At 46.0% G+C, this 21,742-nt stretch overlaps 1 protein-coding gene across 1 annotated transcript; it reads right to left on the bottom strand.

Moving 5' to 3' along the window:
- Window positions 1–6,089: 6,089 nt before the first annotated feature.
- LOC102463780 (olfactory receptor 52M1-like) lies at window positions 6,090–7,037 on the bottom strand. The gene has a single exon (XM_006136689.2). It carries the CDS (start codon window positions 7,035–7,037, stop codon window positions 6,090–6,092), a length of 948 nt encoding a protein of 315 aa, XP_006136751.2.
- Between the last annotated feature and the right edge of the window lie 14,705 nt (window positions 7,038–21,742).

Raw genomic sequence — 21,742 nt, 5'->3', positions numbered from 1 at the left:
GGGCTCAGAGCAGAAGGTGGGAGTGCCGGAATTTGGGCAGGTGTGGGGAGGCCCATGGTAGGTGGTGAGGCAGGGTATGGGGGGCTGAAGGCCCATGGTTCAGTGGGGCTCAGGGAAGGGGGTAGGAGTGCTCGAGTTAGGGCAGGAGTGGGGGGCCTTCGGGTAGAGGTGAGGTGCAGGAATCAGGGTGGGAGGATGGGAACACTGGAGGCCTCAAGGCAGGGTTTGGAGGGTCCCAGAGTGAAGGCAAGAGCTGGAGGATTCAGGCTCAGGGTTTGGTATGTGGGGGGCTCAGGGCAGGAGAGAGAGGTGGAGGACTCTTGGCAGGGAGTGCAGGACTCAGGGAAGAGGGTGGTGCAGGACTGTGGGCCGGGGATGGCGGGCTGGGGGCAGAAGATCTTACTGGGTTATTTCTGGCAGTGAGGGTAGTGCATCTTCAGCAGCAGCTCTGGCTGGCGGCTCCTTCCATGGAGCTGGAGCTGTGCTTCTCAGATATAAAATCCTCCTGGGAGGGGGACAGGCTCTGGAGATTGGTCTCAGCCTTTTGGCGGATTTTGGTGATGTTTCCGGGGTCAGGCCTGGCTTCAGTAGTCCCCGCCCTGGGAAAAGGGCAAAGGGTCCAGGGACTGGCCTCACTCTTCAGTGCCTTCCCCATGGCCTGCAACATGTGTGAGGGGCAAGGCTCCATGGGCTCTTCTCAGGGGGGAGACTCAGGGGGCTGTGGCTGGTCTCCATCTGCCCCCACAATCTGCAGGCAATCTGGGGCAGGGAGCAGAACCTGGAAGCTGGCCCCATCTTCTGGGGCTCCCTCCAGCCTCCAGCACGCCCCCCCCCCCTTCAGTGGCCTACAAGCGGTTTTGGGCTGGGCCATGTTTTCCAGCCTTTCTTGTTGGGAGGTCTCCAGGGGGTCCTGGGCCAGGAGGAACAGTGGGGATGTGGGAGATGAGGTGGCCAGGGGTTGGAGAGTGACTGTTTCATGTTAAAAAAATTACCTCAGATTTACAAAGTACACAAAGAGTTGAAGTGATTGTAAATAAGAAGTGTGTGATGGGGTTTGGTTACAGAAGACCCAGTGAGGTTGTTCCTTAGGGGTCTGGTTATGCCACTGACATTTGCCTTCTTGCTCTCTGGGTCTCCCCACCATCCTGTCCTGCTGGGCCAGATTCTCTGCTCTCTCCCAGCCAAGGCACAGGGTTGAGGTAACCACCCCTTTGAAAACACTGAACCACTTCAGCTCTGGAAGGATGCAGTTCTAGAGAACAACTCCCAGGAAACTAACCCTGATTAGTTGGTTCATGAGTGGTTCATGAGTGAACGAACCTGGCTGATTTTGTTCACTCATGAACCATCAAGTGGAATATTCCATTCACAATGTGCTGGCTAGACTGGATGTAAACTACCTTGTAGGAGATACCACAGGCACAACCACCTTTTGAAATACCGATAAATCATCAAGATTTAGCCCTTTGCAAAGATATGTACAAACAGGAAAATCTTATTCAGCAAACCCCAGTTGTCCCCTGGAAATCTTACATGACATATCCTGCCCAAGATGCGTTATAATTGCATAACAGTGAGGAGGTGCCAGGCTGCTGCTTTGGGGATCAGAATGTACAGCAGTATACCCGTTGAACAAGAGCCTTCAGAGATCTAATTACGCATTTATTAAAAGTGACATCCAAGTCTGGGAGAAGACTTGATTCTGGTCTGTATCACAAGTAAGCCAAAGAGAAGACCAAAGGAAAATGAAAGAGTGTTTTCCATGCCACCCGTCACACGTGCAACATGTGAGGCCCTGAACCTCCCTTGTTCAGTGAGTCTCACCTGAGCTTTCAGTTTGTCAAGCCCCAGCCTCACACATGTTAGTGACTCAACAGACCTTTTGCCGCAGCATCTTGGGAGCCTGTTTGTCTCAACCCCGTTGTCAGACTCTTCATAGCAAATCCCAGAGAAACGCAGCTTCCTTAAGAACGTCAGAGTGGCCATTGTGTCCATCTAGCCCAGTGTCCTGTCTGCTGACAGCGGCCAATGCCAGAAGCCTCAGGGGAAAACTTCCCACTGCCCTGATCGGTCTCTGGGGAGGAGCTGAAGGGGGTCTGGTTCTATATTGTGCGGCGGCAGTGTTGCTGTGCTAATGAAGCTCTTGGCGCCCAAGTAATAGCTGTCCTGATAGCCTTTCCTCGGTCTGCCCACTTCAGAGTGTGCTGCTCTTTCGGTCTAGTTATGGGTCCCCAGCAAGAAAGCTACCAAAACAAACACAGCTGATGGCAGCCACTCCTGGGTTCAATATAGCCTCACTCCTGCTCTTGTGCTACTCCTGGATCGAGAGCAGCTGCTGGAGACCGTGAGCATGGAAACTATCAGCCCAGAGTTCCTCAGCCCCTCATATTGCTCCCATTCACTGGAGCTGAGGTATCCAGTGCTCTGTAGATCTGCCGCTTTGTAACAAGCCTCCTGCTGTGATGTTCCCACAAAGGCTGCAGAAGGGAACCCGGTGTCAGAAGCAGTTGGAAGAGTCCCACACTGAGAGCCAACCGTACCAGTTCCAGTGCCTTATGCAGCCAAGCACCAGCACCTCCTTCCATGCGGGCTGCGGCTGCTCTGCAGGGGCTGGAGCTGTGGGGGACAGGACGTCTGGTCCAGGAGAGCTGGCAACCCTGGAGCAGGGCATGGAAAGAGGCTCACCTGCTGTCTCAGTGCTATAGGCTGGTGATGTGAGCACAGGCTGGAGAACAGCAGCTACATGAATAGTGTACCCATAGTCAATGTACCTGACACCAATTATCTCGGGTGGCCCCACAATATAAGGACGATGGGAGAAACTGCGACTGTGAGGAGTTTGAGGGTCGACAGGGGCTCTCTCAGGGTTTGATTTAGAGGGTCCTTACAAGACCCAATAAATCAAATACTGGAAAATCAACCTCTAGAGCATCGATCCTCCCAGATGTGTAGATGTGTGCTCTGTGTTTTGAAATGGCTTAACCAACACCTCCTGCCTTCTTACCAACTCTGGGGAGGTTCCATTCCACACCCTACACTGGGCAGAGACACTGGAGAAAACTGGCTTTATATAGAAACTTGTTCCACCCTTTTTCCATCTGGGCAAGTTATTGTTATGGCTTTAACGATCAACCTGATTATACACAGTTGCCCCCAGCTTCTGTGTTCAGGGCAGGGAATTTGTTTATGAGCAGAAGCAGGGTGATTAGGACAATAAAGGACTAATCATTAAATTTGGGTTTGGTCCTGCTTTGGGTAGGAGGCTGGACTCGATGACTCCTCAAAGATTTTCGAGCCCCAGGATTCTATGAGACTATGATTCTCCCTTTCAAATATAGGAAGGAAGGATACAAATACCCGGTGAGAATGAAAAGAAGTAAATAAACGGTGTCCCTCAGAGATCTATACTGGGACCAGTGCTGTGCACCATATTCACAAATTATCTGAAAAAAGGGCTAAACAATGAGCATATGTCTACACTGTACGGTTATTTCTGAATAAGCTATTCTGGAATAGTTATTCTGAAATAGCTTATTCTGAAATAGCATGTCTACACTGCAGGGAAGCCTCAAAATGAGTGAGAGGCAGGCTTCCCTAATGTAGTCGTGATATCTCGATTTAGAGGCCCAGGAGACACTGGGGGAAAAGAACATAGAATGGCCCTGGTGAGGGGCTATTTTGAAATAGCAGCAGTGGTGCATTTACACACAGCTTATTTCAAAATAATTCTTCATAGAATGAGGTTTACAGATTTTGGAATAAGCCATCCGTTATTTCAAAAGTATTTTGAAAGTATTTTGAAATAACGGAATAGCTATGTAGACGCTTGTGTTGTTATTTCAAAATAAGGCCAGCTATCTCAAAATAACAGTGAAGTGTAGATGCACCCATAGGTGGCAAAATTTGGAGATAGAAAATTAAACAAAATTCTTTAGTCCAATATAGACCTAGAAGAGTTGAAAAGAGATCTCTGAAAACTCAATGATGTGGCAACCCAATGGCAGATGAAATTCAGTGTCGATCAATTCAAAGTAATACACATGGTAAAATATAATCACAACTATGCATGCAAAACAACAGGATCTCAATTAGCTGTTATCCACAAGGAAAGAGAACTTGGAGTCATTGTGGAAAGTTCTTTGAAAAATCTGTGTAATATTCAGAGTCAATGAGAAAAACTAACAGAATTTTGGAAATTATTAGGAAAGGGATAGATAACATGAGAGAAAATATCAATTGCCTCTCTAAATCCATGGCACACCCACATCTAGAATACTGCGTACAGATGTTGTAACGCCTCAGAGAAGATATATTTTGAGGGGGGAGGGATAGATCAGTGGTTTGAGCCGTGGTCTGCTAAACCCAGCATTGTGAGTTCAATCCTTGGGGAAGCCATGTGGGGCAAAAATTTGTCACAGATGTCTCTTAGCCCTACTGTAAAAGCAGGGGACTGGACTCCATAACCCTTCAAGGTCCCTTCCAGTTCTAGGAGGTAGGCAATGTCCATTAATTTTTTTATATATATTGGATTTGGAAAAGGTACAGAGAAAGGTAAAAAAACAACAACCCAATTTGAGGTGTGGAACACCTTCCATCTGAGGAAATATTAAAAAGTCTAGGGGATGACTAAGGAAGGACATGATAGACATTCTAGAAAATCATGACTGGTGTGGAAACATTGAATATGGAAATGTTTACTCCATCACATAACACAAAAACAAGGGGTCATCCAATGAAATTAAAAGGCAGCAGATTTAAAAGAAACAATATAAGTAATGATTTCAAAAGTTGACCCGTGAAACCCTTTGACTTGGGAATTTGTGAAGGCCACGTGTATAACAGGATTGCACTGAGAACTAGGATTTTCAGCTCGGATAGGGAATGATGAAAGAGGGACATGATGGACATTCTAGAAGATCATGACTGGTGTGGACACATTGAATAAAGAATTGTTTACCCCTTCATATAACACAAAAATTAGGGGTCACCCAATGAAATTAAAGGGCAGCAGATTAAAAAGAAATGACATAAGTAATTTTTTCAACAGTAGACCTGTGAAACCCGTTGACTTAGGAATTTGTGAAGGCCAAGTGTATAACAGGATTCCATTGAGAACTACGTAAGTTAATGGGCAATAAGCCTGTCAATGGTTATCGGGCAGGATGGGCAAGGAACCAACACCATGGTCTGTGTGTCCATAAATTCTGTTTTCCAGAACATGGTAGTGGGTGACAGGCGATGAATCCATTTATGATGTCCATATTCCATTCATTCCTTCTGAACCCGTTGGCATTGGCCAATGTGGGAAGATAGGATACTGGACCAGATGTACCACTGACCTTCCTTAGAAAGGTCATGGTGACATAGACACCAGAAGAATCTACCCTCACCCTGCTATAGACCCCACAACCATCCCAGAGCCAAGGTAGACCCAAGTCCTGAAAGAGTCTTCCCACAGAGTTAGTAACAAATGAATGACATACATTAAAAATTTAAAACTAAGTAGAACTTTCCACAAGATGTAAGAACATTTTTATACTAGAATTTAATGGTTCTTATATTTGTTTTTCTCTCTTTGATATAGGAATGAGATACAGCACCCATTTTAGTTAATTGCTAAGTTATATGCCAAAAAAGAGAGTTTTTGAGTGCCGAAGTTGCTCCTTGAATCATGGATAACAATATCACACCTATCAGCATCTGGAATGTCTCCCTCAAAGCTTCTCTAGGGAAGGAGTGACATGGACATAATCAAGTGAGTGACAGAGGGAGAGGAGAAGAGCCGAGTGGCAGGTGTGGAGCCATTTTGGGAAGAGGCAGAACAGGTGCGGGTCTTTGGTGGAAGTTGAAGACCAACAGAGGAGGCCTTAGAGGACTAAAGTAACAGAAATTAGGAAGGTCCATTCCGTGAGGTGCACACAGAAATATTCCCCAGTGTGTCACATTGGTACTACAAAGTAAGGTCCAGAAAGGGATTAATGTCTCCTTGAATGTCCAGGCAAGTGGTTAAGGGAAGACAGCCCGGCACCATGTCTCCAGCCAGCTTTCCATAGTCCTCCATCTGAGAGTTGACGTAGGAAGAGAAAATTTTAGCTTCCTTTATCAGTAAGGAAACGTAGCAGCCTGTCCCGAATCTGTTTGGTCCTCACCCCATAGATGATGGGGTTCAGCATGGGGGGAAACAGGAGGCACACATTAGCAAAGAGAACATGGAAATACAAAGCCACATTCTGGCCAAATCGATACGTGAGGACAGAGAAGAAACATGGGATGTAAAAAGCTAAGATGGCACAGAGGTGGGAGCCACAGGTACCAAAGGTCTTAAGTCTGGCGTCTGTGGTGGGGAGGCTGAAGATGGCCCTGAGTATCAGGGTATACGACACAGCTATAGAAAGCACATCAAAACCTATCAGCAAGATGGCTGCAAAGAGGCCATAGTAGCTACTGATTCGGATGTCGGCACAGGCCAGACTCACCACGGCTGTGTGCTCGCAGCATGTGTGTAGGATGACGTTGGTTCTGCAATATGGCCACTGCCTCGCCAGCAAGGGACAGGGCAATGTGTTCAAGCCACCACGCAGCAACATGGCCAGGCCAATCTTGCCCACAATGGGGTTGGTCAGGATGGTGGTATGTCTCAGGGGATGGCAGATGGCCACATAGCGATCCAACGCCATGGCCACGAAGATCCCAGACTCAACTGCAGTGAAGCAGTGAATGAAGAACATCTGGGAGAGGCAGGCACTGAAATTTATCTCTCGGGAATTGAACCAGAAGATGCTCAGCATTTTGGGTACAGTGGATGTGGATAGAACAAGGTCGGTGGCAGCCAGCATGCAGAGGAAATAGTACATGGGCCCATGGAGACTCGGCTCCATCTTCACAATGAATATGATGGTGAAGTTACCGAAGAAGGCGATGGCGTACATCACTGCAAAGGGGATGGAGATCCAGACATGGGCTGCCTCTAGGCCAGGGATGCCCAACAAGATGAAGGTGGAGGGGTTGGGGGAGCCAGTTGCATTGGAATGTGTCATGGAATCACGGTGAACGTCTCCAACTCTGAGGCAGAACGTTGTTTCCTGTACGTACCGAAGGTTCTCTTCTATTCCTGTTTGCCCAGGGTTTAAGTTGATGGATGCAGTACAAAAGCCTAGATGGATAAACAATATTAATAAGATACATGACATAAACCACTGGAGGCTACTCTCATGGGTGAATCAATTTGGTCACCCTTCATACACTGGGAAATTACATTTTCATTATTCAGAGTAATGGATTATGAACAACTAACTCTACTAATGTCAATGCCATTTCTTATCATGTTCCGTGTGTCATGACTTCCTGCATTTCTTGTGGGGGAGACCTTAAAAAGCACTAGATGGCAATATGAGTCTGGAATCTGGTTATCCATCATTGATGCATTGAGAACCAGTCTAGAGGATCCATGCTCTTGGGAGTTCCCGATGCACCTGCTTGATAAAAATCTGAGATTGGGCAAAAAACAAATCTTTGCCAAAATAATAGAGAGTCCTGTGGCACCTTAGTGACTAACAGAATTCGTAGGGCATAAGCTTTTGTGAGTAAAACTCATGAAATGGGTTTTACTCACCAAAGTTTATACCCTGAAATATCTGTTAGGCCATGTCTACACCAGGAGATTAATCCAAATTTACTAAATTTGACTTCTGGTTACTCCATATTAGAAAGTCAAAGTTCTATGACCTCCTTTAATGTAGATGTGCTACCTCGGACTCAGAACCCCAGAGAGCATTCTAGGGAGCTGTGGGAGGCCCCCCAGAGGACAATAAGTTTGAATAAGTGGCACCAGAGCATCCACACTAACATTATTTTGGACTTACATGTTTGGGAATAACATTATTACTCATGTAATGTAGGAGACAGAGTATGAATTCCATGGCCCCTTATTCCAGAAAAAGAGACTTGGTAGTGTGGACTTACAAATTCAACCTTGCTGGAGCTAATTTTAGACTAAGGTCCTTATGTAGACCTGGCCTTAATCAGTAAGGTCTACTACCCCGCTGAGATATAATCTTTATCAAGACTGGTATCAGAGAAAACATCCCAACTAGAACACACCTCACAGAAAAGTTCATGGATTCACACAGGGAATGTCGTGCCTGACCAATCTGATTAGCTTCTATGATGAGGTAACTGGCTGTGTGGATCTAGGAAAGTCAGTGGATGTGATATACCTTGACTTTAGCAAGGCTTTTGATACGGTCTCCCGCAATATTATTGCCAGCAAGTTAAGGGAATGTGGATTGGATACATGGACGGTAAGATGGATAGAAAGATGGCTAGAAAGCTGGGCCCAGCGGGTAGTGATCAACAGCTCAGTGTCAGGATGGTGGTCGGTTTCTAGCGGAGTGCCCCAAGGTTCGGTTCTAGGACCAGTTTTGTTCAATATCTTTATTAATGATCTGGATGAGGAGATTGATTGCAGCAAGTTTGCGGATGATACTAAGCTAGAGGGAGAGGTAGATACGCCTGAGGGCATAGATAGGGTCCAGAGTGACTTAAACAAATTGGAGGATTGGGCTACAAGAAATCTGATGAGGTTCAACAAGGAAAAGTGCATTCAACAAGGATGGAAGAATCCCAAGCATTGTTATAGACTGGGTACCAACCAAGTAGTAGTTCTGCAGAAAAGGACCTGGGGGTTACAGTGGATGAGAAGCTGGATATGAGTCAACAGGGTGCCCTTGTAGCCAAGAAGGCTAATGGCATATTAGGCTGCATTAGGAGGAGCATTGCCCGCAGATCCAGAGATGTCATTATTCCCCTTTATTCGGCTCTGGTGAGGCCACATCTGGAGTATTGTGTCCAGTTCTGGGCCCCCCACTACAAAAAGGATGTGGACGCATTGGAGAGGGTCCAGCGGAGGGCAATCAAAATGATTAGGGGGCTGGACCATATGACTTATGAGGAGAGACTGAGGGAGTTGGGTCTGTTTAGTCTGCAGAAGAGAAGAGTGAAGAGGGATTTGAGAGCAGCCTTCAACTTCCTGAAGGGAGGTTCCAAAGAGGCTGGAGAGAGGCTGTTCTCTGTAGTGACAGATGGCAGAACAAGGAGCAATGGTGTCAAGTTGTGGTGGGAGAGGTCCAGGTTGGATATTAGGAAAAACTATTTCACTAGGAGGGTGGTGAAGCACTGGAATGGGTTCCCTAGGGAAGTAGTGGAGTCTCCATCCTTAGAGGTGTTTAAGTCTCGGCTTGACAGGGCCCTGGCCAGGTTGATTTAGTTGGGATTGGTCCTGCGTAGAGCAGGAGGCTGGACTTGATGACCTTCTGAGGTCTCTTCCAGCTCTATGGTTCTATGAAAAGATTTGGACCTCATTCTCTGAGTCTCCATGGAAACACCTGGTTCTTCACAGTAGTGTCCCAAATAAATATAATGTTTGAATGTCTAAGGAATATGGGAGGGGGGGGTGCTCAATCTCGGTTACCCAAGAACACAGCAGAAAAAAAAGGGAGTTCCGAAAAGGCTCTGAGAATGGGGGAAGCTGTTATATGTGCAAAGCCTGAATAAAAAAAAAAGGAATTTTCTTGTAGCACCTTAGGATACCTCTACACATCAAGGCAAAAGTCGAATTAAGTTACTTAACTTCAGCTATGTCAATTACTTAGCTGAAGTCAAAATAGCTTAATTCAGTTCTTTGGCACAGTCTAAAGGAAGTTGAAGAAAGAACACTCTCATGAAATGAGAGTTACAGAAGTTAGAGTAAAAATCCTCCAGCTCAAAATTATTTGTAAATAATGGCTTGCTATGTAGACACACTCTTTATTATTTCGGAATAACATCAATTATTCCGCAAAAATGTTGCTGTGTAGATGGACCCTTGGAGACTAAGGGTATGTGTATACTTGCAGCCTATTTCGGAATAGGGCTGCAAATGTAGGCATTCAGAATTGCAAATCAAGCCTGGGATTTATATATCATGCGCTTGATTTGCATCTTCCCAGCCGGGCGCCATTTTTGAAATTGACAAACCCGGAATAACTGCCCGTTTCTACACGCAGCAGTGAAACGGGTATTCAGAATAAAGCCCTAGTTCGAAATACCTGTTATTCCTCCTGCAATGAGGTTTAACAGGTAGTTCAAAATAGGGCTTTATTTCAAACGCTCGTTTCACTGCCGCATGTAGACACAGGCAGTTATTCTGGGCTTGTCAATTTCAAAAATGGCACCCGACCAGGAAGATGAAAATCAAGTGCGGGATATTTAAATCCCAGGCTTGATTTGCAATTCTGAATGCCTACATTTGAAGCCCTATTCCGAAATAGGCTGCAAGTGTAGACATACCCTAACAAAAATAGATAGATAGATAGATAGATAGATAGATAGATAGATAGATAGATAGATAGATAGATAGATAGATAGATAGATAGATAGATATCACAAGTTTTTGTGGGCACAATCCACATCAGATCAGTGGAGCAACAGGGACAGAAACCTCAAATTTAAAGCAGAAAAAGAAGGAGAGGGGGAGAAAAAACCCCGTCTATTAGGCTACTTCTAGACAGTGGGGCTATTTTGTGATACCAAAAGTATCCTGAACTACCAATTCCATGTTTTTAAATGCACTCGTTATGTCAAAATATAGTTTGAATATATTTTGAAATAGCGAGCGCACTATACTGGCCTCCCTAAAACCATTGTTTCTTGGGGGTTAAGGGGCCTGTTGGAATAGCGCTTTATTTTGAAATTTGGAAAATCATGTAAAGGGAAATCCTGCCTTACTAAACTACTAGACTTTTTGAGGGAGTCAACAAGCATGTGGGCAAGAGGGATACAGTGGATATAGTGTACTTAGATTTCCAGAAAGCCTTTGACAAAGTCCCTCACCAAAGGCTATTAAGTAAAGTAAGTTGTCATGGGATAAGAGGGAAGGTCCTTTCATGGACTGATAACTGGTTCAAAGAATAGTGATAGAAATGTAGCCGTGTTAGTCTGGGGTAGTTGAAGCAAAATGCAGGACAATGTAGCACTTTAAAGACTAACAAGATGGTTTATTAGATGATGAGCTTTCGTGGGCCAGACCCACTTCCTCAGATCAAATAGTGGAAGAAAGTAGTCACAACCATATATACCAAAGGATACAATTAAAAAAAATGAACAAATATGAAAAGGACAAATCACATTGCAGAACAGAAGGGGGATGCGGGGGGGTGGGAAGGGGGAGGAAGGAAGGTAAGTGTCTGTGAATTGCTGATATTAAAGGTAGGGAGAGTGGGATGTTTGTGAGTTAATGGTATTACAGGTGATAATTGGGGAAACTGTCTTGGGAATGGGTGAGAAAGTTCAAATTCTTGTTAAGTCCTTGTTGGCAAGTGTCGAATTTTAACATGAATGACAGTTCAGAGGATTCCCTTTCAAGTGCAGATTTAAAATGTCTTTGTAGCAGAATGCAGGTGGCTAAGTCATTTAGAGAGTGTCCTTTCTGGTTAAAGTGGCAAGAAACTGTTTTCTCTTTGTGATCTTGTCTGATATCTGTTTTGTGGGCATTAATCCTTTGGCGAAGTGTCTGAGATGTTTGTCCAATGTACATAGCAGACGGACACTTTCGGCACATGATAGCATAGATTATATTTCTGGATGCGCAGGCAACCCTGGTACCTTCCCTTGCAACAAACCCCGTTGCCAGCTTTGTCCACATATTCATTCTGCTGATACCATTATTGGACCTAACCAAGTGAGTTATAAGATCAAGAACACATATTCCTGCGCATCCAGAAATATAATCTATGCTATCATGTGCCGAAAGTGTCCGTCTGCTATGTACATTGGACAAACATCTCAGACACTTCGCCAAAGGATTAATGCCCACAAAACAGATATCAGACAAGATCACAAAGAGAAAACTGTTTCTTGCCACTTTAACCAGAAAGGACACTCTCTAAATGACTTAGCCACCTGCATTCTGCTACAAAGACCTTTTACATCTGCACTTGAAAGGGAATCCTCTGAACTGTCATTCATGTTAAAATTCGACACTTGCCAACAAGGACTTAACAAGAATTTGAACTTTCTCACCCATTACCAAGACAGTTTCCCCAATTATCACCTGTAATACCATTAACTCACAAACATCCCACTCTCCCTACCTTTAATATCAGCAATTCACAGACACTTACCTTCCTTCCTCCCCCTTCCCACCCCCCGCATCCCCCTTCTGTTCTGCAATGTGATTTGTCCTTTTCATATTTGTTCATTTTTTTTAATTGTATCCTTTGGTATATATGGTTGTGACTACTTTCTTCCACTATTTGATCTGAGGAAGTGGGTCTGGCCCACGAAAGCTCATCATCTAATAAACCATCTTGTTAGTCGTTAAAGTGCTACATTGTCCTGCATTTTGGTTCAAAGACAGCAAACAAGACTAGGAATAAATGGTCAGTTTTACAAATGAAGAGAAGGAACTAATGTGGTCGTCCAAGGATCTGTCCTGGGAACAATCCTACTCAACTTATTTATAAATGATCTGGAGAAATGGATAAACAGTGAGGTGTCAAAATTTGCAGATGATACTAAACTGCTCAAGATTGTTAAGACCAAAGCAGACTGTGAAGAGCTTCAAAAAGATCTCACCAAACTAAGGGATTGGGCAACAAAATGGCCAATGAAATTTAATGTTGATAAATGTAAAGTAATGCCCATTGGAAAACAGAATCCCAACTATACGTACAAGATGATGGGGACAAATTTATCTACAACTACTCAAGAGAGAGATCTTGGAGTCATTGGGGATAGTTCTCTGAAAACATCCACTCAGTGTGCAGCAGCAGTCAAAAAGCAGAGAGAATGTTATACATTTTTAAAAAAGGGATAGCGAATAAGACAGAAAATATCTTATTGCCTCTCTATAAAACCGTGGAACGCCCCCATCTTGAATACTGCATACAGATGTGGTCACCTCATCACAAAAAATATATATTGGAATTGGAAAAGGTTTAGAAAAGGGCAAAAAAAGTGATGAGGAGCCTGGAAAGAGTTTCATATGAAGAGAGATTAAAAATACTTGGACTTTTCAGTTTAGAAAAGAGGAGACTAAGGGGGAATATTATTGAGGTTTATAAAATCATGACTGGTGAGGAATAAGAGAATAAGGAAAAGTTATTTGTTTATTCCCGCAATATAAGAACTAGAGGTCACCAAATGAAATTAATAGACAGCAGGTTTAAAACAAACAAAAGGAAGTTTTTCTTCACTCAGCACACAGTCAACCTGCGGAACTCCTTGCCAGATGATGTGGTGTATCAAATTGGAGATTTGTGTCTCAAATTAGAGATTCAAAATTAGTCTCTCAGGTGCTACAGGGCCACTCATTGTTTTTTTAAAAAGTTGTTTGAATTTACAGATAAACATGGCTACCCCTCTGAAGTTACTTCTAAACTTGCTCCCTAGTTTGAGCTAGGGATGCAAATGTAGCCGACCGAAATTGCTAATGAAGTGGGGATTTAAATATCCTGCGCTTTATTAGCATATTCTCGCCCGCACATTATTCTGCTGGCCAGCTGATTCGAGCCTCATTTTTTGAGGAGTAACGTTAGTTCAAACCAAGGGGTTTGATTAGAACTAACCGGTCCAGGAGTGCACTTCCTGGTTCGAATCAGCTGGATCTATCTACCCCGATAGATGTCTCCAGTGATGCAGATTCCACAACCCCCCTAGGCAACTTATTCCAGTGTTTCACCACCCTGACAGGTGGGAAGTTTTTCCTAGTGTCCAACCTCAACCTCCCTTGCTGCAGTTTAAGCCCTTTGCTTCTTGTTCTATCCTCAGAGGCCAAGGAGAATGGGAGGGCGGTGAAGCACTGGGATGGGTTCCCTGGGAGCGGGGAGGGGGAATCTCTACCCCTAGAGGTGTTTAAGTCCCAGCTTGACAAAGCCCTGTCTGGGATGATTGAGTTGGGGTTGGTCTTGCTTTGGGCAGGGGGCTGGACTCGATAACTCCTGAGGCCTCTGCCAGCCCTGGGATTCTAGCTGACTCTCTTGCCCCATTAACCACCAGAGCCCTGCAAAGCAAGGGGAGGAGGCGACAGTCTCTGGGCATTGACACACAGCTGGCTCCTGAGGTCTTCACTCCGTTCCTGCCCAAAGAGAGCTTTTGCCTCAATGGTGCCTGAACAAACCACAGGCCTCCACCTCAGACTTTGGCTTTGCAGCATAAACCTGCTAATTCCTGCCATCCCTGCACCATGGAAATGTGCCTCCCTTGGGCCGGAGGCATCGGCTGAGGGCACACAGCCAAGCGGGACAGTTTGGCCAGTGACACTGGCGCACACACGCTCTGTGGCAAAGCCTCTGGATAATCGGTGGCCATGCAGAGTGGAAAGCGCTTTCCTTCCGAGCGCGCCCACATTGCACTGGGTCTGTGGAGCAGGGGAGCACCCCAGAAGGAGATGGTACCTGTGAATTCTGAAAGGGACGTGTCTTCTCTGGGAATCCCCCTCAGGCAGCCGCCTCTGTCAGCCCAGCCTCTGCAGCAGCCTCCCATGACGAGCGCCACTGGGGTGAGCACGGTTTATAACCCAGCTCTGGGCAGTCCCAGTGGGGTTCATTCGGCCTCCAGCAGAGAAGAGATCTGGATGTTAATAGGTGGGAGACCAGCCTGTTGGCACCTCCCTGCTGTTTATCCAGCTCTAGGGGTAAACAGCAATTAAGGGACGGTCCCACCGGGAGAGGAGAACTCCTGGGCTCTCCGCTGAGTCAGAGCGGAATTGGCTGCTCTGGGCCTTTGTGCATATTGCAAAAACTGTTGTTGGTTGGTAAGAGAACTCGGGTTAACATTAGCTGCCCACAGGGTCTGATACTGTGTGAATCCTAGGACAGCTCGATAGACTGTAGAGCTGGAAAAAGATGACCAAGGGCAGACATGAGAACCTTCTGCAGTATGGAAGGATCTTCAAAACCCCTAATTAATTTTGAAATAGCGGTTTGGATGGGTAGCCGGCTGTTATTTCGAAATAACTTTGCTGTGTAGACATATCCTTAGTGTCTGTAGCTGAGGGGCAGCACATTGGGCATGGAGCCATTGCTGTCCATAACAGCTGCTTCCAGGAGTGGTGCAGGACCGGGGCAGGAGTACGCCTGCATTAACCCTGCTGTTCCACCACCCAGACGCTATCTCAGTTAAATGGTGCCCAGACAGAGCTTGCTTCCTGAACCCCTGTCTCAGCTCTGAACCCCCTCCTGCACCCAACTTCCTGCCTCCGACATGAATCCCCCTGCACCCAAACTCCTCCCCAGAGCTTGCTCCCTGAAACTCCTCCTGGACCAATAGCACCCACCCTTGGCTAACCCTGGAGCATCTCCCATACTCCGAACACTTTGGCCAAGACCAGAGTCTGCACCCCAACTCCCTACCCCAGCCTTCTGAAAGTGAATGAGGATGAGGGGGCAGGGGGATGGAGTGAGCAGGGTGAGGCCTCAGAGAAGGGATATAGCAGGGATGGGAAGGAAGTGGGGGAAAGATATTTGGGTTTGAGGTAGATCTTACATTGCACTCACAGTGAACTAGTGATCTTGTGCTTTAAAAGGTTGGAGATCCTGGCCTAAGAGGATTTGAATCAAGCAGTGTCTTTCCCTGATGTTGCTCCCACCTTGTTATAGCTTCTGGCATGTGACGGGAACTTCACTTTTCCACGCAAAATTCCTCAGCACAGCGAGGGGAATCTCCATGCAGTAGATGGAGGCCAGCGTCACATGAGGTGGTCACATGCCCTTGCGTGCTTTCAAAACTTTAGGTAAAAGAAAATGAGACTTGTATTGAAGTAGGACAATCTTATTCAGGGAAGCAGAATCTTTCCACTAATACATTACATGAGATACATTGTATAAAACACATCCTCATCACATCACCATAGTAAATATGGGGGTGCCATGGGGTTGCTTTGGGGCACAGGGTGTTACACCTTCCCCGTTCATTTACTGCAGGAGTGGGTGTCACCGACGAAGGGCATGTCTTCACTTGCCATATCAGAGATTGATCTTCTGGCATTCGATTTAGAGGGTCTAGTTAAGACCCGCTAAATGGAATGCTGAGATGGCTCCAGTCAGCACTGATACTCTTGGCAGATGCGAGGAGTCAGGGAAGCTGACTTGAGCATTTGCTCCTGTTGGCCTCCTTCTCTGAAAATGCCAGAATCCAGATAGCCACATACACAGCCAGGATCACTCAAGAGACCACATCACTGACAAAGCTGTTGAGCATCTGCTGACAGGCGCTCCTGTAAGACAAAACAAACATAGACTGTTCCCTCCTCCCCAATCCACCCTCTTTGCAGGAAAGGGAGTGGTAACTCATTTTAAAGCTAGCAGTTTTTATTCAGACTCACTGACATCCAAGTCTTGTCTAAGACTGACCGAGACTATCTCCCTTCCATTGTTTGAGCTGTGAGGAGTGAAACCCCTTCAATATGCTTTTCTTTCCTGACTGAGTTTCTACCTGGCAGACAGTGGGACTAGCTTTGTTACAGATTCTGACAGGTCCTGTCCAAATTGGACTAAGGCTGTGTGCTTTTTCCTTTACCTGTTGATACATGACCATATTCCCTATCTGCCAAAATAAAGATATTTTGGCCCTGGAAAGGGTTCAGAAAAGGCCAACTAAAATGATGAGAGGTTTGGAACGGGTCCCACATGAGGAGAGGTTAAAGTGACTGGGACTTTTCAGTTTAGAAAAGAGGAGACTAAGAGGGGATATGATAGAGGTCTATAAAATCATGAGTGGAGAGGGCCGATAAAGAAAAGTTATTTATTAGTTCCCATGATAGAAGAACTAGAAGACACCAAATGAAATTAATGGGTAGCAGGTTTAAAACTAATAAGCGGAAGTTCTTCTTCACAAAGCGTGTTGTCAACCTGTGGAACTCCTTGCCAGAGGAAGCTGTGAAGGCTAGGACTATAATAGGGTATGTCTACACTACCCCCCTAGTTCGAATTAGGGGGGTAATGTATGCATACCGAACTTGCTAATGAAGCCCGGGATTTGAATTTCCCGGGCTTCATTAGCATAAAGCCGGCGCCGCCATTTTTAAAACCCGGGTTGTGCGAACCCCGTGCCGCGCGGCTACACGCGGCACGGACTAGATAGTTCGGATTAGGCTTCTATTGATAAATTTGTGTGATTGTGTAAGTTAGGTCGAACATGGAAGGACACAGGGAGGTACTGGGTACAGACTGTAAGCCAAAGGGGAGTATTGGAACATCTTAATAAGAAATGTCTTGGTACAAAAACTCCCTAAAAACTAATGCACATACCAACCTAGGTTCAGGACTGGGTCGAAATTGACAGCATGAAGGATAGTAAGTGAGCCACCCTTCCATAAGGTGAGGGGTGGTAACTAGGCAACACAGGGTGGTATCCTGGTACGTAAAGAAATGATGTAAGTTGTTTGTACCTGTCTATAAAAGGACACCGCAAAGGGTGCTCTCCGGCCGACCTTGGGGGGGAGGCGCACTAGGCGCCTGAACGGCAGGTGTCATTGCCTAAACTTACAGAATGCACAGTAGCTTAACTTTGACTAACTGCTGTTATTATCTGATATATGGCAATAGGCCTGCCCGGCGTTGGTACCTTGTCAACGCGGGCCATAGTGCCCAGTGGTGTAACATTGTACTGATCTCTGTTACCAACTGGCAGAACTTCGCATTTGACAATAAACCTGCTCGATTGATTTCAAACCTTGCCTGCATCTGTCGTTTCTGGGGCCTCTCAGAGATCTCTTGTGTTGACCCAAGGGCACGGGGTCTAACGCTCTAGATAAAGGGAGTACCGATTGTTACGCATGCAGCCGACAGTTTAACAACGGAGTAGAGGTCCTGTCAGGAGCGCGCCAGGACAACCCTGACCCGACGACGCTGACACTGACAGTCCAGACCACCGAAGGTACCGAGGTGCGAAAACACCGAGGTACGACAGCATGATTTTCCGAAAATGCTTTTAACGGAAAAGTTTTCCGTTAAAAGCATTTTCGGAAAAGCGCGTCTAGATTGGCAGGACGCTTTTCCGGAAAAGCACTTTTTGCGGAAAAGCGTCCGTGGCCAATCTAGATGCGCTTTTCTGCAAAAAAGCCCCGATCGCCATTTTCACCATTGGGGCTTTTTTGTGGAAAACAGTACTGTGCTGTCTACACTGGCCCTTTTGCACAGAAGTCTTTTGGGAAAAGAATTTTGCCCGAATGGGGGCAGCATAGTATTTCCGGAAAAGGGGCTGATTTCTTACAATAGATTGTTAGTGCTTTTCCGGAAATTCAAGCAGCCAGTGTAGACAGCTGGCAAGTGTTTCCGGAAAAGTGGCTGATTTTGCGGAAATATTTGCCAGTCTAGACACAGCCCTCATGTGTGGCCAACAGCCAGCTGCCTGTAATCGGGTGAAAGTTTTTTCTACTCCTCCATGTCCCCCTTTCTTGAGCGAGGGAAATCATTTCTGATCTTAATGCCGTGGGAACCACCCAGACTGCTTCTGGTTCCCCTTATCTGGCTGCTAAGATTAAGTTTGCTTCATTTTGCCACACCTTCCTCTCCCAGTGGTTCCCCTTACTTACTAACTCTGCCAGGCTGGAATCTGGTTTTGTAGAGTTATTAAATCAATGTGTTCTGAATGTCCCTTTCTGGGTGCTGCTAGAGGAGCTATGTCTTTTCCATTTCCTGGTTGCCACCGTTTTCCCTCTCTGGCTCCCCTCTTTGCCTCCTCATCTGCCCGATTATTCCATTTTGACTCCTTGGTCTCCTTCTTGACTGCCCTGACTTTTCCCACATGTAGCACAGTGTCCTATGGCTCTGCCAATGTCCAGACATATGTCAGTTTGTCTGCATGGGCTATGGGCTTCCCATCTGCGGACCTCATCCCTCTCTTCTTCCATTCAGGGACCCAATCCACCAGGGACCGGAGGACCCAGTCTGAGTCAGTGAAAATAGCTACCTTTTGTGTGTGTGTGGGTGGGTGGGTGGGTGGGGGCATTCAAGGGCTACTGCTATGGCCACTATTTTTTAAATAAATAAATAAAGATTGCCTGTTTCCTAGAATGGACATGGAGTTGAGTCCAGTCCCCTGCCTTCTCAGCAGGACCAAGTACCATTCCTGACAAATTTTTGCCCCAAATCCCTAAATGGCCTTCACAAGGATTGAACTCACAACCCTGGGTTTAGCTATCCCTCCCACTCCCTGCTACTGGGGCAGAATGTGGGGTCCACCATCCACTCAGCAACTCACCTGGAGGCATTTTTACAGCAGCAAAACCTGCCTGCAGATGGCCAGTCTCATAAAAACAAGAGCCATCCACAAACCACACTACATCTGCTATTTCCTGCATTTCATTCAGCACAGCCCCTCCCTTGTAGCACGGTGGCTCCTGAGGCCGTGTTTCAGATAACGGTCATTCATGCTCTTCTTCCTCTATTAGGAGGCCATAAGGAACTGGAGACAACACGGGGGGGTTTCTCCAGAGCTACATTTTTGTTTAACAAAGCAAGGGTCCATTTTGCCAGTCGGGGGCTGGACACACAGCCATTGTTGATCTTCCCAGTGGGTACATACGTCACTAGGGAGTGGGTTGTCTTTAACAACACAAGAGACAATCCCACCGGATATTCCCAGTGTCTCAGTGCCCAGACAAGTGCTAGAACTTCCTTTCCACATGGAGTGAATCCCTTTTTTATCTCACTCAGGGTCTTGGAGGCATAGGCCACAGGTAGGAGACCTTTCCCATGGTTCTGGCTTAGTATAGCTCCCATCCCTTTGTCTTTGGTTGCCAACTGTATTGCAAATAGTTCTCCCACCAGGGGGTAGAGTAGAGGTGGGGTTTGAGCTGGAACTTGTTTTAGCTGGGTCATGGCCTCCTGTTGCTGAGAAGCCCAACTCCACTCTGCTCCTTTCTTCAGTAGTTCATGCAGGGGAGCTGCTTTTTCTGAAAGGCCTTCAATAATGTCTCAGAGCTTCAGGGGTAGCTGAGTTAGTCCGTTACAGAGAAAAACAATGGTCTGATAGCACTTTAGGTTACATCTAGACTACAGGCTTTTGTCAACAGAGGCTTTGTACTGTCAACAAATCCTCTGCCGACAAAGAGCGTCTAGACTACAGCCAATTGTGTTGACAAAGCAAGCCGCTTTGTCGACAGAGAATGTAGACGCTCTCTTTTGAAAAAGCACAGTGTGGATGCAATAGCGCCTTTTGTCGACAAAAGGTGTTATTCCTTGTAGAATGAGGTTTACCGCCATCGACAAAACTGCTGCGTTCTGTCAACTTACTGTTGACAGAACTTGGTGGTACTGTAGATGCAGATATAGTTTTGTCAAAAAAGTCCACTTTTCTCAACAAAACCCTGTAGTCTAGACACACCCTTAGGGTGTGTCTAGACTACCTAGTTTTGTGGACAAAAGTGGACTTTTGTCGACAAAACTATACCAGCGTCTACACTACCGCTGAGTTCTGTCGACACAACGTCGACAGAACTCAGCAGTTTTGTCAACGCTGGTATACCTCATTTTACGAGGCATAACACCTTCTGTTGACAGAAGGTGTTATTGCCTGTAACGTTGCGTCCAGACTACGGAGTTCTGTCGACAAAGCAGCTTGCTTTGTCGACAGAACTCAATGTGTCTGGACGCTCTTTGTCGACGGAAGTTTTGTCAACAGTATCTGGCGACGTACGTACCCTTATAGACTAACAAAACATGTAGATGGTATAATGAGCTTTCATGGGTACAGCCCACTTCTTCAGATGACCGGAGTATGAGTAGGGAATATGAAAACTCAAAATAAATAGGAGAATGGAAAGGGGGAGTAGAGAAAGATGCTCTGTCTCCCACTGCCCTTCCTTTTTCTTAAAGTATCTGGAGAATGGGTGCTAAACCTAAGCAGATAAAAATCAGTCAGTAGATAGATTGCTAAGGCAGGAAGGATACCACTCAGAAATCTGTTAGGACCTTAAGTGGTAGAGTCCCACCAGCCTAAATCTCGGTTGAGTCCCTGAAAATACCATCCTGGCCACCATGGATGTAGAAGCCCTCTACACCAATGTTCCACACAAAGACGGATTACAGGCCATCAGGAACACCATCCCCGATAACAGCACTGCACACCTGATTACAGAGCGCTGCAGTTTGGTCCTCACACACAAGTACTTCCAGTTCAGAAACAATTTCTATCTCCAAATCTTTGTTCCTACACTATAGGGTTGGGTTTTTTTTGTTTTTTGTTTTTTTTTTACAAAAGGGAGCAATGCATTGTGCCTCATTGAATCCCTGTAGAGTTTTTACTTCAGCTGGAGGTCCAGACAGGCTTTTGTTTGGGGTATAATCAAGGAATATGTGGCACCTGAGTCTACCAGTAAATTCTGTCCGAGGGCCCCTCCTGCAAACTTCACACAAACAGTGAATCTCCCCCATTCATCCGTATTTAATTGTGTTCTGCCAGCTTTGCTAGGAGCTCAGGGTTAGGCAGACTGTCTATTGCTTCCTTTGACTCGTATTTCAAGAGCCGCTTCCAAATTTCCCCCCACCATGGGTCTGGGGTTCTGCCTCACCCCTTAAGAGGTCTGTCTCCCCTCTCCTTTCCCTGAGTGCTATTTGGGGTAGTTATGGCAGCCATCTTCTCCGGTTTCTTTTTAGGAGTGTGAAGGTCTTTTTGAACCTCATCAGCCTGCTTTGCTATCTCTACAATATCTCTTATTCGAGTGGCTGCCAGATCCGTACCCATAAAGGCCATAAGAATCAAG

The sequence above is a fragment of the Pelodiscus sinensis genome, chromosome 1 (assembly GCF_049634645.1).
Source record: "Pelodiscus sinensis isolate JC-2024 chromosome 1, ASM4963464v1, whole genome shotgun sequence".
NCBI lineage: Eukaryota > Metazoa > Chordata > Testudines > Trionychidae > Pelodiscus > Pelodiscus sinensis.
Note: the sequence above shows the minus strand (reverse complement) of the source record. Positions and strands in the feature narration are given on the sequence as shown.